At 47.2% G+C, this 17,732-nt stretch overlaps 1 protein-coding gene across 2 annotated transcripts in view; it reads left to right on the top strand.

Moving 5' to 3' along the window:
* Positions 1-147: 147 nt before the first annotated feature.
* The window catches only part of LOC120950285 (uncharacterized), a 35,986-nt gene continuing 18,401 nt past the window's right edge, over positions 148-17,732 (top strand). The window contains exons 1-2 of one of the 2 annotated variants that reach the window (XM_049605591.1): positions 148-889; positions 11,734-12,132. In XM_049605591.1, the coding sequence (XP_049461548.1) occupies positions 12,052-12,132 (81 nt within the window). In that variant the 5' untranslated portion in view covers positions 148-889; positions 11,734-12,051. Of the gene's footprint in view, positions 890-11,728; positions 12,133-17,732 lie in introns of both variants that reach the window. The other variant, XM_040368197.2, reaches the window with a different exon arrangement.

Genomic DNA, 17,732 nt, shown 5'->3' with positions numbered 1-17,732 from the left:
CAACGCCGATCTCTCCTCCTCACACAAGGGTTGTAAACAGAGATCGTGCTCACGATCTCGGTGCTCACCTAACATCATCCCTTCCCCAATTTATGCTCGCTCGGTGCTTGCGCGAGGGAACGCGTATCTCACCCCCGAGTTTGTTTTTCGAGCTCATCTCATTCCGCCGCTATCAACAGCACGAGCAGCACGAGGGCCGCCGTTCGTTCGCGTTCACGCTGAGGTGCGTAGTCTGTGCCTGTGTTACAAGCGCTCTGGTTCCCGGTAGCGACGGACGTACGTGAACGATTCGCGCGAAAAAAGAACAGCTCATCTGTAATAGTGCCCTTTTCATCGTAGTACACAGTGAGTTGGGGTGCAGTTTCGGGCATCGGTCCGTGTTGCGAAACACGTCCTAGCGAACCTCATATTCCGTCAGAAGGAAAACGGTTCCAGTGAAAAGTGCTCCAGTATTACCTGGCCAACGAGATTGGCAGTAGATTTGATAACGAATTGACGAAAAAGGCGTGCTTGTGTGTGTGTTTTTGTGTGTATATGAGTGAATGTGTAAGTTTCGGGGAATTTACTTGTGCATTAGGTAATGTCCACGGGTAACTAATTTGTAGTCGCGCTTGCAATTGGGAAAGAAATTGGGGTGCAGCGTCACGAGTGTGACAATTTTGTAGAATTGTGTTTTATTGCATACCGGCGGTGTGCCGGTGGCTCACTGATAGAGCGCAGACGTGAGGCTCTATCTCCCGATAAGTGTGTACCTGCACGCGGTTGGATAATCTCAGTACCGAAGGTGGCCAAGGTGTGCAAACAGTAGTGTAGCGCCTATCACCACACATCTTCTGGGTCATCGTGGCCTTATAGCAGCATTCTCCCAGGAAAGCAACACCATTCGATTGTAAGTATTGGCAAGAACTTGGCCGGGAAACTGAACATACACGCAGACATACTATTGATTTAGCTAAGTGGGCAGTGCTCGTCTCGTGAGTTGTACAAAGTGTAAAATTCCTCGCCCACTGCATACTGAGTAGGGGAGAACTACGGCCGTGTGTGACAAATTGTCCGCATGATGAACTCCCGCGTGTGCTCCTCGGGCCTGTGACAGCAATTTCTCAAGCCCAGTAATGAACAACCAGCCCTCGGGCTAGTTCGGTCCCCTTCGGGAAAAGATGACGGTGTATCCCTGGTTACCGGCGGGCAGGAGGAGATGCACTGCACTGCTGACAGCGAAAATTGGCACCGCCAATTAGATGGCCAAATTAATTTCGGTCAACTGTCGTACAGCGTGTCGTAGTGCGTCCGTCATGTCTGGTCTGTCGGTCGGTGCGGGAGAAAAACGTAGCCGGTTTTATGGCTGCTCGTACCCGACGGTGCATAGGGGTGTGTAAACCGGGAGTTTAGCAGATTGCACAGTGTTTCACCGTTTCAGTCGATTTATGTTGTTGCTTTTGCTTCCTGATTCCTGCGCAGTTTTGCGACAGAGGAGGCTGGTAGCTGTAGAGTGGCAGCAATAATTAGAGCTGTGTAGCGAGTGGTTCGGTGCTGGTCTGTGGAAGCGTCTTCTGGGATTTTGCTGGAGAAGATCGTGTTTTGTGAATCATGTTAGCAGCTTCCAGCAATCTTTTGGAGTGAAGATGTAGTACACTGTTTTACATTTTTCTTTATGCGCACTTATTAGGCTACACTTGTGAACACTGGTACTTGTAGTAAAAGAAACATATTCACCAGTCTATTGCTAATTTTCCGAGTACTAATTGAGAGTTTTGCCTTTGCCATAAAAAAGAACCCTCCATTAACAACATTTTATTGGTGAAACTGCGCACACACTTGAATGGGGAGGGATGTGATTTCGCGACTGTTACGCAGAAGATGCGCACCAACCCGGGGGCCGTGGATCCGCCCATCGATTCCCCGTATCGCACCGGTTTATGCAACCGAATGGCATTCCGGTGGCATTCATTGAAGCGTGCCAGAGCTATTTATTCTCGGAGCATTCGCGCCCAGAAACCGGCCAACATATTGGAAACACATGTACACATATATTCTATGGCCCTGTCGGGAGGAAGCACGGAAGGAAGAAGATCTTCTTGGAGTGCTTTTCGATGGTTTTCCACTTGATGCGCGCGCTACTACCATGTGATCGGCGGTTCTCCACACGCCCCGGGGAATCGCGACCGCGAGTGGCGTGTGTGTGTGCCGGAGCGCGCCCTGCGTAGCCTATTTATTGGGCAAACAAATCAAGCACATGCTAACCAGTATGCTAAACGTTGATTCGATAGGCCGGCATTCGCAAAATAGCACAACAAACAAGGAATCACAACAGAGAGAGAGAGAAAAAAGAGTGAATCTGTTTAACAAATTTGTCTTGTGTGACACAGTCCAACGGTGGGGAAAGATTTAAAAAGAAAATCGCATCGTCGCACCGTGGCATGTGTCTGGCATGTGATGATGTGTTTAAAAAAAGAAGGTCCCTCATCTTCATTTTGGACAGCGTAACAAACTCATCCACCCTGGGAAGGGGGGAAAAAAGCAACTTTACCGCGAGCAAAACCGCGTACGATCATTGAACCGCGATCAAATTCTATGGAACCGTCAGCGCTCGTCTAGCGGTGTGTATCATTGGGCGTTTGTGCATGTGTTGTAGTTGTTGTTGGTTCAGCTCAGCCATTGTGGAGCGCAATCAGAATTAGACCCTGACGGCTAGACGATAAATATTTTCGGCCCGTTTCGCTCGCTGTTGCATGTACCCCGCCTAAGGCCCCGTAGGACCCCGAAGCATTTGTTGCTGTCATCGGATGCGAGCCATAAAGATTGCCATTCCGGGGTTTTCGTGCAGTAAATTATGTTGTTAGGTGCGGACCCGGGAGCGTCGGAGGCGCAAGTCGCGTATGACATGCCGAGCAGCTATGGAGGTCAATGTCTAAAGTTTCAAACAAACTAACCGCGATACACAGACACAGAGGAATAAAAGAATGAACTGTTACGTCGAACAGTGAAGGTTCGTTGCCTAACGCACAAGTAGAACCATTTTTGATAGCCGCGGACGCCAAACCGATCCGATCACAATCTACTTGAGGCTTCTTAAAGTGTGTTTGCGCAGGGATTTCCCTATCATCTTGAAACGAAATGTTGTTGTGAATATATATATATATATATCAATACAAACAGTGTCCTCCAGTGAAACTGTGCAGTCAGCCACTATATACAACATTTGCTTGCATTGCTCGATCGTGCCCGCTCTCATCCACGTAGCACCAAACAACAAAAACAAGGGGGGAAATGCATTGGAAAGTGCACGTAAAACCTTTTAACCATCGCTCAGCTCCACTCTAGAGGGCTTCGGTTTTCGATTGCTCAGCCTCTTAACGGACACAAACGAGCATGATGATGGTACGTCGGGTGTAAATCCATCTTAGCACAACCGTTCCCGTGCGGCCGATAATCGACCGGCACCGGCAAGGGTTCTTCCTGAAAGGTAAAGCAATGCTTAAAGTGCATCGACTGCCCGTTTGCCGAATGGGTCTTCCCTGATCGGACGGGTAAACAAGTTGTTGCTTGGGATGCGATAAGTCCCCGAGCGGGAAGCGGGAATCGGTCCAGCAAAGGGAGAACGACACGTTTAACGAAAATACCAATCAAGGGGAAGGCACACACACGCCAGATGATGGAAAATATTGAAGGAAATACATCATGCGCACAGGCACGAAAAAGGAAAGACCAACAACTTTGCTCCAGAGCTCTCGACGGATGTGCAGCGCAAAAAAAAGGAACGTCTAGGTGCATTCTGTGAATGGGGAGCTGAATCGTTGATGAATGAATGAATCAACCTCCGCCAGTTTGTTTGGATTGAGGTTTCCCGATGATCTTCGGGGGAAGAAAGGGCTGTGCTGAGAGGGAGAAAAAGTGGCAAAACCGGAAAAGTGACACCTTCGTATGCGTTACGAGGTTGCGTTTGCTTTTTATGGTCAATGCGCAGACAACGCCGACAAGAAGACGACGGTGACATGACGATGAGCATCGATTGTATGTGTAGTACATTGATGCTTTCCTGTCAAAGAGTTATTGTAGTTGAAGACAGCGTAGATCGGTCCATTTCTCCATTGTGTTTTATTTTAAAGATGGAGTGCACAAACATTAAACTAAGTTGACTTAGAGCACAGTAGCTTAGTCCAGGCATTATTGTGCATCGCCTACTACCTAGATCGATCGTTAACTTCCACCTCCAATAGCTGATGTCGACCAGATGGCCTAATTTAATCCACAAACAAAACCACACGAAGTTGGTAGTGCTTATTGGAGAACACCGCATGCAACTTCCTTTACTTGACCTCTTTCTACCTCGAAGCGGATTAGTAATTAAGAACGGCACCGCTGCAACTACACTGAAGCATCTCTTCCAATTTGTTTCCATATTCCATTTACATCTGTTTGATCAGTCAATTAGGAAGCATCTTGTAACGCAATGCAATGTTGCAATAGTTGTGCCTGTCCATACTGGAACCGTGGACTACACCTTCCAATAAGCCAAACTCCGCTTGTGTCAAGCAAGGGACGACATCCGCTCCGAGGAAGTGCTGAACCATCGTCTCAAGCGTAAGACCCAACGGGTACCGTACTTTTAGTGAAGAAGCAGAGTGGTTCGAGTGTTTCGGGGCGTGCAAAATCGTGGTACATCGTGGTCTTCATCGACTGGGGACGTTTCGATCGTAAATTGCTTTGTCGTAGCGTTCCGAACGAAAGTGATCGTTCGACTGCTGGTACGGTAGAAGGTGCAACCTGCGCGTTAGCCTTACCATACCACGGTCCTGCGAGGCTGCCATTGCAATTATACCAGCTGTGTTCCACACGAGTCTGGCACGCCGCGGTGGGTGTCGAAGTCTGCGGAACGGACTTCGTGGTAGGCTTATTAAACTTTGACAGATCACTTGTTTGACGGGGGCCCGTTTGACAGGTCGTGCAAAACGGTGCACAATTGCATAAATTAGCCGCGGCGTAGCGTCGCAGTATGGACTGTGCGCGTTTGCTGTGCCCGACACGTTTGTTGCCGTTGTTGTTGCGCACAAATTAATGGCATTCGACTGGCAGACCTGGGAGAAACAAATATCCTAATCCCCCAAACACGGATGGTGACGAAGATAGGATCGCGCTGCACTGTTGGATAGATTTCATCACACGCAGTTGCATAATGGAGGGGGTTTGCAATGCAACTCCGGACAACACCGGGCGGCTGTGTGCGAATTAAAATCAACTTAATTACGACGCAAATGACCCACTGCTGGGCCGGCCCATGGGTTGCGTTAGTTCTAAAAATACTAGAACATCTTGGACAGCTAGTTCAAGAGCGAACAAAAAGTGACCGCAGTCGTCGGTGATAACCCTTGGCTTTTAGTTGAGATGAGGACGGTCTGTTTTTGCATTGGAACGATGATAATTAAACTCAAATATTTGTGCAGTTTGCTGCAACTACAGTTGTGGTTGTTACAAACACGATCGTTACACTCGTTGATCTTGACATGCATTACAGGAAAACAATACCAACGTTGAAGCATTTGTGTGTTTATAGAATGGAAACATGATTCAGTATGAATGTCCCTTTATAGTCTTAGTACAATGTAAATCATTGGGATGCTATGTTCAGCAAGTCAAATGTTGGCGCCTAAAGCGTACCGTGAGTAATTTTGATAACAAGCGAGTGAATTGATTTTGCGTTTTGAGATCATGACATTGGTGATAAGGTTTTGCAGAACGTTGTTAGTAGCTTTAAAAAGGTTTGTTTTTTTGGAGTGTGCCCACTGTCTCGAAACCGTTTCAGACGGACTCTGTTTTGACATGAATCATTCAAACACCGCTCATGGGGTGATGATTTATTCCATCCTTCATGGGGTGCCGCTACAGCAGCAGCAGAAGCAGTAACAACACAAGAAAGGCAATTCGTTCATGAACAAATTGAAAATCAATCGCACGCTTGTCACATTTGGTATGTTGTCCGTCGTAGAAGGCGAGGTAGTTCGTTTAACAGCGTGTTTTTCTCACGCTTTTTTCGACCGGAGCCAGCTCGTGCTGGCATCCAGCTACAAGGCTGGGCAGCAGTAGAAGGAAACCTACGGAAGTGCGCACAGTGCAAGATGTTCCGTAAATCCTTTACAGTTCAGAGACTCCTATCTCGTGTTGGGACTTTTATTGGAATCAGATAACACGCTAGCCGAAGAGGTGATTGGAAAATTAATTAGAAACTTAACCGCAAACTGATCGATGCGATGATAGATTTCTTAGATCAGTTATCAGAAATTCCATCGCTTACCTGACCGAAATCGAAAACGAGCAATAATTTATGACGTAAAAGCGCAACCCCGTTCGTGTCGTGCACTTTGAGCAACTGCCCTGGCCACGGCAAGTTTCAGCCTTTGCGAGCAAATAAATCAATAAATTGAAACTGAAAGGCAGGTTAGTAAAGGGGCAGAGCAAGGCATGCACACGCCTATGCCACGTCTGGCGGGGTGCGTCTATCAGAGGCTTCGAGGCGGGAAGATTTATTGATTTTGCCTTCCGGTTTGCGGCAAGAAATGCATCCCTAAGGCCACGTGCACCGACACATTCGATCGTCGAAACGTCGATCAACGTTGTGATCGTGATCGGGACCGACACACATACATTGTCTATCGGCGGTGTCTCCCCGCGTCCGCTATCGGGTGGGGCAGTGATATAAAACAGAATCACTTATCGATTGCAGCCGATGCACATTTACATCGATGGATGGGAAGGCGATAGGCGAGCTAATGCACATTCCAGCTCATTCCAGCTTTCTGCCAAGCCTAGACCGATTAGCTCTCTCGGGCACAATCGATAGGATCATAAGTTTGAAAAGCAAAAAAAAAGTAGATTGAAAAAAGCCCTCGATTGCTGGGTCGAGATCGGAGATCGAGGGCAGTAAATTAATCGCTCTAATGATTTAATGGCCCCCCCGCGTGAACGGGATCTTTTATAGTTTTTGGCCCCGAAGCCCCCGTATCGAGAAATCACTTACCAGCACCCGTCCGAGGGTCACTAATCCTGCCCGGCACGCGCCTTAGGGAGTGGAACCGACCTGCGTTTGTTGGCGCTATGTCGTTGCAAAAAAGGCCAATTGGTACCTACCAAAAATGGAACACATAATTGATTTTAGCCCGGCTTGTGCAGAAACGAACTCCACGCTTGCGTCGTCGTCGTCGTCACAAGAGCCGATAAGTAATACCAGCGGGAAGGGAGTATCTTGCTTGCAGGGATCAGTACATTTTATAAAGATCAAATTCCAAGGCGGAGTGTGTGTGTGGTTTTACTTTTGCGTTCTATACAACCTCATTCCTCTCCAGTTTTGCCGCAAGAGGTTGAACCGACCGCTTGTCCTTCCTTTGCGCAGCATGGACCGTATGCGATGACAGTATTGCGCCGCATGGCAGTGTTTTTTTACTCTTCATCTTGCGATCGCCTTTATGTCGTTGCGTCGTTGCGTCATTAGCGTTTCTTTGGCGTAATTATATGAATTATTAATATTATCGATCACGGTGGGGACGGAAACAGCGACAGGGAAGGTGCGGGAACTGAGCGCGCCCTGCGGATGGTGTAACGTCGTCGTGCACGGAAAAGAATTCCAATCAGAAGTTCGGCGAGGAAAATTGATTGCTTTCGGAATGTCCGCTGACGTTTCTTTGTGTCCTGTTTGGTGTGTGTTTCTGCAGGAAGGGCCGAGAATATCGAGCCAAGGCAACATATTTGCAGCGAACACATTGCTTTACTTATGCGCGTGCGGTTAGTGTGGCTTTGAAGTAATGCGTGCGATGCTGACAATTAGGCACTGCCATGATCATGACGTGCTATAAACACATACCGACGGTGTCATTTTGCTTTGATTAGTACAAAAACTATGCATAGCGATTGATCAATCACCAGACACGATTTGGTGACATAAACAAGATCGTAAAAACCGTTCCACCTAACACTTTTCCTCCACAAAACTCTTTATGACATCATTTGACGCTCTTCAGCAGGCTGGTGAATGTGAAAACAATATTTGGCACCTTACCTTGGCAGGCAGCCATCGGCGTTCACACTTTCTCTTGCTGGTATTTCGCATAATCAACCAGCGACACAGGTTAAATGAGAAACGATCGTTCTTGTTGTACCATTTTTTTTGTTTGGTTTTGTTTTGGCCGTTGGGTTGGTTAATTGCACTACTGCATTCCTACTGCCTACCTGTCCGTTTAATAAGCTCCATCACTTAAGCCAGGAAGGTGATATCGTATCAATGTAAATCGTAATCGATGCACCGTTTGCCGGCTTGGGCGATGCTGGCGGGCGAGGCCTGTAATATGATCATTTGACAGGTTTGCTCCTGATTAAACTCCAAACCTGTCAAACTACACTGTCATCATCACTGCCCCGGGCCAATGCTCACTTGCGGCATGCGTGCGGTGCCACCGTCCGGCAAAAAAAAAAAGATTAAAGGTTCGTATTCCGCCGTACAGCCGTCTCATTACAGCCAGCATTTTGTTGCAACTGCTTGCAGCTGCGGTGGGAACGGTGTTTGCCAGAGAAATCCATGCCTCCATCCATGGCTGCAGCTTATGCGCTGGTATGTAATTTCACTTTATCGCGCTTTATTTGTCATTTCAATTAATCGCACGCTTGATTCGCGCTCGCCGTATGTGCCCGCATGGGTAGTATAAAGCCAAAAGGAAAGGAACATGTTTGTACCGTCTTAACGTCACTCGTAAACGTAAGCAAAAATGTGTCGCGCTCCTGCTGGATCGGGACTCCCGTGCGAAGTGAAGTGAAGAAGATTTGCTTATTAATTTAAATTATCATTCGGCATGGCTGAGGCAGTGGCAGTGAAATATGAGCCAGTTCTCCCACCGCCCGGCGGGCATGTTTTGCGAGAAGATTGAATCTTTTTGCAGCAACCCGTGCTGCAGCACGGTGAAAGGGAGCGTCGTGCTCGCCCCTGGGGGTCCGTTTGAAGTCCAACGGATGGCGGAAATCGAGAAGCACACACGATCATCACCAATGAGCATTAAATTGAAGGGGGGGTTCGGGTGTTGGTAGCATAAGTGATCGCCCGACAGTGGGGTGGTCTTCTTGCGAATGACGAGTGCGTACTGGTGTGTGTGTGTGTGTGTGTGTGTGTGTGTGTGTGTGTGTGTGTGTGTGTGTAGTTGAACGGGTTGAAGACGTTGGACACTATCAGCCACGGTTCATCTACCCTTCTGTTCACCCTTGCTACCTACACGCGCCGAGCAAACGATCCGTGCGTGTTTCGACTACTATTGGGCGATTCTCCCGCCCCAAAAAAGCACACACACACACGGAAGGGTTACTGATTGAGATGCTTCGATAGCAACGGTGAAGGCTAGGCTTTTGCTGTGGTGGGTGGTATACCGGTGCCGAATTTTACCTTCAGCGCGCCTTGTTAGGGCATATCTCATATTTTCGATCAGTGGAACGAAGAAATATGAAATTGTTAAAACAAATAAAACGGTGAATGATTGTCACATCGAGTACATAAATTGCTACCCTTGCGTCCTACCTACTTCCCACTGGCCTTAGCCTAAACGCAGCCTGGCTGCACAGTGGCATTAATTAATTTCCAATACGCCTACAAATTAGTATTCTTCCGAAGCACATCGAACAAATTTTCCCCTGCAAACAGATCGCCGACCTAATGCGTGTTATGACGTGATCTCTGTCCAGCTACACCAAACCGTGCGAGCGAAGAGCACGGGTCTGTGTGGTGCAGATTAAGATATAACGGTCAGCTAGAGCCAAGCTAGAGAGTGCATTAAAAGGGGAGCATCGCATCTGTCAGCTGTGCTGGCACTGGCAAAGATGCATAATTTAGCAATTTGCTTCCACACACTCCAACACACACGGGGGTGCACTTTACCTCGCCAGCGTCACAATGAGTGCGTCATTGGAGTGTGTAGATTGTCAGACACACATATAGCCGACTGGTATGGTCCATTCCCAAGCCAACACACGGGACCCGGGCAGGGGAGAGAGAGAGAGAGAGTAAAATAAATACAATTTATTGTAATGATCTGCCCTTACGGGCGAAGATGGGGAGCAAAAGTATCGCATTAAAATGAATTAGTAAAGCCGGTGGCTGCTGGAAGTGGAACGATAATTAGTGGAAGCGGTCAGATCATTTCGATAGCGTATCGAAACTACCGTTAGAGGATGGTGGGACGCACTGGTTTAATGGAAGCCGCGTGTCTTGTGTGGGCCTTGTGGTTCTTGCATTTTGGCATTCTGGAGCATTGAATGAAAGTAAAGTAAGTTAAAATGTTGCCATAGTGCAATTGATGTGAATTGCATCTTAGTTGGTTCGGTACATTCTTTCTGACACATTATAAAACGGAAATGGTTTTAAATAAATAAAAGCAACCCATCGGAATCATGCGCTCCAAGCCGCGAGACGATGAGAATTGCGTCGAACGATCTTTATGAAGGGCATAACCATGTTTTAAGCTGCACACAGTGACAACGAATTCGGGGCGCCATCTGGACAGAAGACGCTCCGTCGCACCCAGTCAGCATACAACCCGCGAACAAAGCGAGAGATCCATTCCCATAATGTGCTAAATACAGTTTAGGGCGGTAGGTTTGTGTCGTCTTTCGTTTCACTTAACGATTTATCATTTTAATTTCATTTACCCTCCGCGGAAAGGTTCTTCCAGTGACAAAGGATTTATAATTGGTGCAAAGCGCGTGTGAGTGTGTTCGGGTGCCTGGTGTCGCGGTTTTTTCCCTACGACCGCAAGAGTCGTTTGGCTAAAAATAGCACCCTCACAGGCGAAACTCAATGAAACTCCAGCCCCTTTCTTTGTGCGGGTGGGTTTTCTCGATGCGATTTCCGCACCACGCTTTCGTACCACATTTCATTCATGCGCGCTCGCGAATGAGCCACGATCTTCAAAGTACGTGATCGTGTTTGCATATTTTTAGGTGCCGCGGAAAACAGCACTAACCAACGGGTAACGGGTGTAAATAAATAAAGAGAAAAGTCGGCGCAATGTTCTGTGGGTGCAAACATAAAAAAAGAATCATTTTGCACAGCATGTCGCACAGCGGGCGGTTAATTATGTTGCATCATGTACGTTTAGTGGCTCTTTATTTCTGAGCCACTCACACAGAGAGGGACTGCATCCTTTCCTGGTGGTTAGTGCTGGTGAAATGGTCGCGGACGGTGCGTTGACCTTCGGACTGTCCATTTCCATTCCAGCTCACCCTGGCTCTGTATAAGGAGAGTGAGAAATTATCAACAAGCTCAATGGCGAGGAAGCACAGTACGTTACCTATACGCTCTTGCAATGCGGATATCGCTACAGATATGCTCCGAGAGCCAGCGTAAAATGTTACATTTCCGCATGCTTTGATATGCTATCTGGTATGCTTAACATTATCGAGCTTATCGGGAAGAGTAACTGTACACACACATGTCCATAACATGATGCACTACGCATGAGTAATTCATACCCGGTAACGATTTACAGTTAAAGGTTTGCTAGCATTACAATGTATCGACTAAGCAGCACGCGACTGATAAGGATGACTGGCGCCCTTGGATTAAAAGGGGATTGAATTCATCGAATTAACTTAACTGTTGTTTTGGGAATTCTGATTCTGACTGTTTTATCATTCCTCACTTCCCATATGGACAATATCGATTAATGAAATTATCTTCACTCTCCTACTCCTTCCACAGAGCAGACGGGAACATCTTCCTGGGCCCACGTGTGTACGTTCCATTTGCACTCAGTGTCCACTGGCCGTTCCGTGTAGATGCCTACCAGTTTGGATCACAGTTGACCCAGTTGACAGGCGTGTCTCCAATGTGTAACTGCGCCCGGCAGTTGTGTGGTGTCCTGCCCGTCAACAGTGCGCCACAGTGAGGAACGGCGAGAGCGGTGTTGGTGGTGAAGATTTATGCAACCGTAACATCGGAAGCTGTCCCGATTGAAGGTGTGTGTGCGTGTGTGTGCGGGTACACGTGTGTTTGGTACGTAAGAAGAAGCAGCTGGCGGTAAGATGAGTTATGTGCGCCACACCACCGTAGCTGCCGTCTGTCTGCCAGTTCTTGTGATCATCCTATGGGTTCCAGCATTAGAGGTAAGTTGTTGTGTACACATGTTTTCGGGGTTGTTGTTGTTACTTAGCTGTGTACTCATTTCGGATCGCTTGTTTACACTGCTGTAGTGCTGGTGCCGCGCTGGTGAGGAAATGCAACCAAGGTGCCAAGATAAGAATGCCCATCACGCAACGGTACCCCGGTGGTGGAGTTTACGATTGCGCTCTCGGTCTGTGGGCTTTCAACACCACGGGAGCTATGGCTAAGAGATAAATGTACTTTAATCCTTTCTCTATCCAATCTTTTCCACTCGGTACGGCCGAGTGCATACATCTTAAGCGTACGCAAATGTTGTTCTAATGCAAATACGTAGTACGCTGCGTTTACTCCGGTGTTAAGCTCCAAACTGCCTGGTGCTGTGATCTTTAAACACACATTTTACATTTATCGTGCCCCCCCCCGGCTCACGGTTGCAATGAATGAAAGAAGCCTTTGAATACTGTGGGACACACCAGCAGAGTACCACTTTTACGCTTGAGAGCGTGAGCGCACTCATCAGCAATATGGCATCAAATGAGTCGATTAATTTATGCACCCCTAATCATGTCCATTTGTGCCCACGAGCTCGCGAGGCAGCATCCAATTCCAGATCCACCACCACTACCATCCTCTCTGTGTCTGCACATTCTCACGCTTCAACGAGCGCAACCGGCCGTCGTCCGCAACTTCCCATTCCGGGATCGTTTCGTGTTGAACACGATTGTTTTCGCAAGATTATCTCGCACTCGTTGGCGTTTCATTTCTTTTTAAATGTTTCGTGACAAGAAGAAATTAATTGTCACACGTTCGCTTCTCCCCGTGTCCGCTGTCCTGCCCCGGCTGAGGCAGGCCGGGAACTGATTTGCACAGTTCGTGATGCAGTTGCAAATTGCGAATTCTTGCACTGCAGCTGTGGGTCATCGGGAACGGAGACCAGGCACGAGCAAATGCGAGCAGATGCTTCACAGATGAACCTTTTAATTACACTTTGCTGGTGTGGTGCTGTGGAAAGGAAGGTTCTTTTCGCAGCATTACTGAAGCATAGCGGACCTCCGATGGATGCAGATGGGTAGTATGGCCTGGCAGCCGATCGTAATGGATCGTTTGATTTGAATAAAGTCATCCATTGAACGGGGAGTGGGAAAGCTGCATTTCGTTCGATACGCCAGTGCTCGATAGATCGCGAGGGTGAAAGTTCATTGAACTTGAATGCAATTCTGACGATCGCAATACTGCTTTGTGTAAAGGTTATGAGAACTGCGCTCGGTATCTCACATTCATGGAACAAACCTTCCGCATGAGTCATTAAAGGGCGAACGTTGCTGGATGAGGATGATCATTTCCACACCCCAAAAAAAAAAATCAACCGAAATCAACCACACATTACTCAACCAAACTTTCGCTCGAGCGCCTTAATTACCGTTTTCAACAAGAGGGAAATGTAATGAACCTTGCACACTCCCCGGCAGGAGGAAGTGCGGCCATAAGTCACGCTCCCGGGCGTGGAAGGAAGCAGCAGTAAAGCTTCCTAGCCCGAGCTGCGTGTCTACTTCTCTCCGGGAAAACATGATACGCCACATTTAACCTGTCCCATCATCGGGGCCCACATTGGCAACCGACGATTTCCAAAAGTGTCCCCAACTCTCCACGGATGTTGTCCACATGCGAGTGTTACGTCGTGTGTAAAACGAACATTTTCACCGTCCGAGACGGAGGCACTGGACTGGCGAGACAGTGTGTCACTGTTTTTTCCCACTCCCCACGAACCATTTGCCATTTGTTTACGGAGTGTCTAGTGTTGTGTCTTCCGGTTGGTTTTATTTTATTGTTGTTATTCTTGCCCAATTTCCCACACACTGCACTACACAGACACACACACATGCGTTTGGTGGAACCGGTGGCGTTTGGTGTACGTCATTCGTCTTCCGAAGGGAGGCAAATGTGTCCATCTGTCAGCCAGCCGTCACAACAAGATCCAGCTGGAATTTGTGTGAGGTTATGCATGTTCTACGCGGCGGTGCGTTAAACATTCGTGTTAAGCGGTAAACTGGTGCGAGTGTGTGTGTTTATGAAAATCCCCCGAACTAATCCCCCATGTAAGCCTGTTGTGCTCTGGTGATAATCTACCGCTTTACAAGATTGGTAATAAACGGGAGTTGAGATTGGAGATCATTAGGAGTTTGGGATTTGGAGACACGTGGCAGTTCAACATAGGTTCTGAAGCAAGGTAGTTTATGGCTGTTTCTCAGTTTTTAAGAATAACTCATCCCTTGTCACTCGAGAAGTATTTGTTAACCTGCGAACTTTCGGAGCGAAAGAAGAGATACTTGATATTTCCATACTTTATGGCAACTGATTGACCTTAACCGTAACGCGTCTACTCCTACCCCGGCGGGTCATCCTTCGAGGTTTTGCTTTTACGATCCAATCCGATTATCATCGTCTTATGGCACGACGATGATCACGTTGTTCCCTGGCTGGTTTGCTTATAGTGAGGTGCAGCTGAGGTTTGGTTTTTATGAAGATGTTGCAACAGCACGAACAATCAACTGCTGCTCCACACACTCTCTTGCGGGTGTTGTGCTTGGTGTTGGTGGCTAAAATCCTGCGCTTACATTGGGCGCAGATAAAGTGTCTGATCGTCCATGAACGGATATGACGGATTGATGGGCTGTGGGGCTTTACTGCCATGTTTGGCGAAACAATCCGCCGGCTATCCATCGGCAAAAAGGGAATGGGTGGAAAGAGTGACCCCACCCGGGGGACAAGAATGATTGAGTTCGTCTACCGAGGCTGAGCCATTCTGGGTGAGAGGACCAATTTGGTGTGAACATATTTTTCACTCACCTTCTGCACAAGTCGATCTGCAATGGGAAAAGGTAACCTTTTCTTCATGGTAGTAATTTTATACGATCTTTGCATAAGTTCCAATTACATTTAAGGACAGACAATAACACTTTGAAACCTGTTTATGCAGCAATGTTCGATGGTGGATGCGGTTCTTTCGGAATCGTTTGTGGTCTGTTTGCGAATCGTCTCAGTTCCGGTACATTAATAAAGAACAGAAGATTGTTGGGAACGTTTATTCTTCTCACGGAGCAAAATCGTTTGCCATTTTCATTAGACCAAAAGAGTTGTAGTTGTAGAAAATTCATATTCAACACAATTTTCCCACTCTGGAAGGAGTCACCAACAGAATGATAATTCAACAATTTTGTACACTAGATGAAGCATTCTGTAGATTATCACATCTAAAAGCCTCACGGTGACTGTGAGGATCTCACGGGAAATAGAGGAGCGCCTCTGCACAATCTAAATTGAGCGTGATTAACGCCGCGTTAACCGCGGACGGAAATAATTGTGGCTAGACGAAACACGTCAAAACAATTTTAGCCAATCATCATAAATAAAAGCCACACAAAACAGGACAGGACGGAAGATGAATTCCGCACGCTGCTAGTCACTGCGCCTACAAGTTGCGTATTCCAGTAATCAATTAGAGGAGAGAGAGATAGAGAGAAGCAGAAACTTTTTGTAGTATTGCTGCGCTTAAAATGCGCTTTCCTTTATTATACCCCCTCAGAAGGCTAAGCTAATGAGGGAAATGGTGAGCGTTTGCTGAAGCATTTTCGTACGAAGCATACGCGGTGGTAACGATCGTTTAAATTAATGTTCGATTTAACATACCAAATTACCAATCCGCATACGAACACGAGGTACAGGTGTTTTCCATCATTCCGGTCTCTTACCTTACCGTCATTACCAATCACAGGGCGGGAGCGGAGAAGCCCGCCCCAAAACGTCGAGTGAAATTCGACACATCGTGGGACACCAATTAGAGAGACGTGTTTTTCTTTCCAGCTCCAGCACAGCTTCCCCCTTGTGGCGTGATTTATCTGCCACCTCGCCAGAGCCAAGTCTGCACACGACACGTACCCGTGGTGAATTATGGAACCAGAAAATCAGACACCAATCAGAACGATTCCGTTACTAGAGGTTAGAACGGTCCAACGCCACACACAGGAGCACCAACAGTAACGGGGGGTTTAAATTAAAGCCCCACAAAGTTGCCCTCGTTGGCGGTGATCGCTCGAGGAGATTTATTTAGTTGCGCCAACAAATACGGCACTGCATAATGAAGTTTATTCGGGTGCTTAACCAACAACAACAACATGCGGTGTGATGCATTTCGGATGTTTATCAGACTTGTAGGAGGAAAACCCCCGTGAAGGAAGGCCCCTGATTGACAGAAGACTTCAGCTCGGTCGGTACTGGTTTTGGGGCCCGACCCCAGCTGACTGTTTACAGTCTCTTTTTTTACGATGGAACGGCGGGGATGGCCTTCCGTAAACTATCTTTAATTATTTTCTTACCACGACACGACGATGCACGTGCTGCTGCTGCTGCTGGTGTACTACTACTACTGCCGGTGTTCCTGCAACAGAGTGTTTTTTGTGTGATAAACAAAGCAACAATGTATTTTAATTACTCTGACGCTCTATGCGATTGTGTTGGGAAAGCAAGGGGAGAACAAGTAATTATACAAAAAATGGTAATACCTACATTATGTAATGTATTCGTTTAAAGTGATTTATTTCCCCATTTGGGCGGTACTTAACCTTTCGCGTAGATTGTTTATTTAACGATTGCTTCACCCATTCCGACCTCATGGATTTGGGCAAAAAAGGGGGGAAGAAAAAGTTTATGAATTTTTAAAACGAATGCTCAACGAATAAATTTGTCCAGAAATTGAAATGGCCGCATGGTATGTGTGCTGCATTTAATTATACGATCGTGCGAATTATTGACACAAACCCCCTTATTTACAGCGTGGAATATTAAAACGAAAGCCCCCGCTTTAAAACCACCCGCAGATGGGAAACTGTCCTCGCATTCACCGACCGTCAGGTTTATCAATAAATCTTAACGGACCCGCAAATCGAAGGTCCATAAAGGTACATCGTTTCTCTCGTGGCAGTGTTGCGGTAGGTTCGGACGACATGCTCGTGAGGAGAAGCATAACCATTTGCTTCGTTCCGTTCTTTACCAAGGCTCCGGTGGCCGTTGAGTGGTTTGTCTCGTTTCAATTGCTTTATCTGTATCGTTCGGTGTGTATTTTTTATTCTCTGAACGATGGTAAATACTTGCTGACATATCGGTTTTTGCGATAGGTGGTTCTTTCCACTTTTCTCGGATTCCGAAAACTCGGAAGGAATGCTTGAAAATGATTTATCGTAATGTTGGTCCATGTTGTCCCCCCCCCCCCGTTCGTATTCCCGTTTGCCCCATTCACCAAACGCACCGGCGAGAGATGATAAACCCTAATTTATCGTCAATGAATTTCCAGCCTCGTGGTGTTCTCCTCCACCCGATGCTCTGCAGGTCGGCAACAAGCCGGGTAATGATATGGGATAATAAATAAAAATAAATACACCTCGCCAAAGTGGAAACTGTTATTTTATGACGTTTTCATTCCGAATTCGTTCCACCACCTCCATGCCCTTTTTCGTGCGCCAGTGTGGTACTGCTGCCAATTTGTCTTTCCATTGTGCGCTCGTTTTTTTTTGCCCCTCCTGCGGGAAAATATCAATCCAAATGCGCA

This window comes from Anopheles coluzzii, chromosome 2 (genome assembly GCF_943734685.1).
Source record: "Anopheles coluzzii chromosome 2, AcolN3, whole genome shotgun sequence".
Lineage (NCBI taxonomy): Eukaryota > Metazoa > Arthropoda > Insecta > Diptera > Culicidae > Anopheles > Anopheles coluzzii.
The sequence above is the reverse complement of the archived record's forward strand: the minus strand, read 5'-3'. Positions and strand labels throughout refer to the sequence as shown.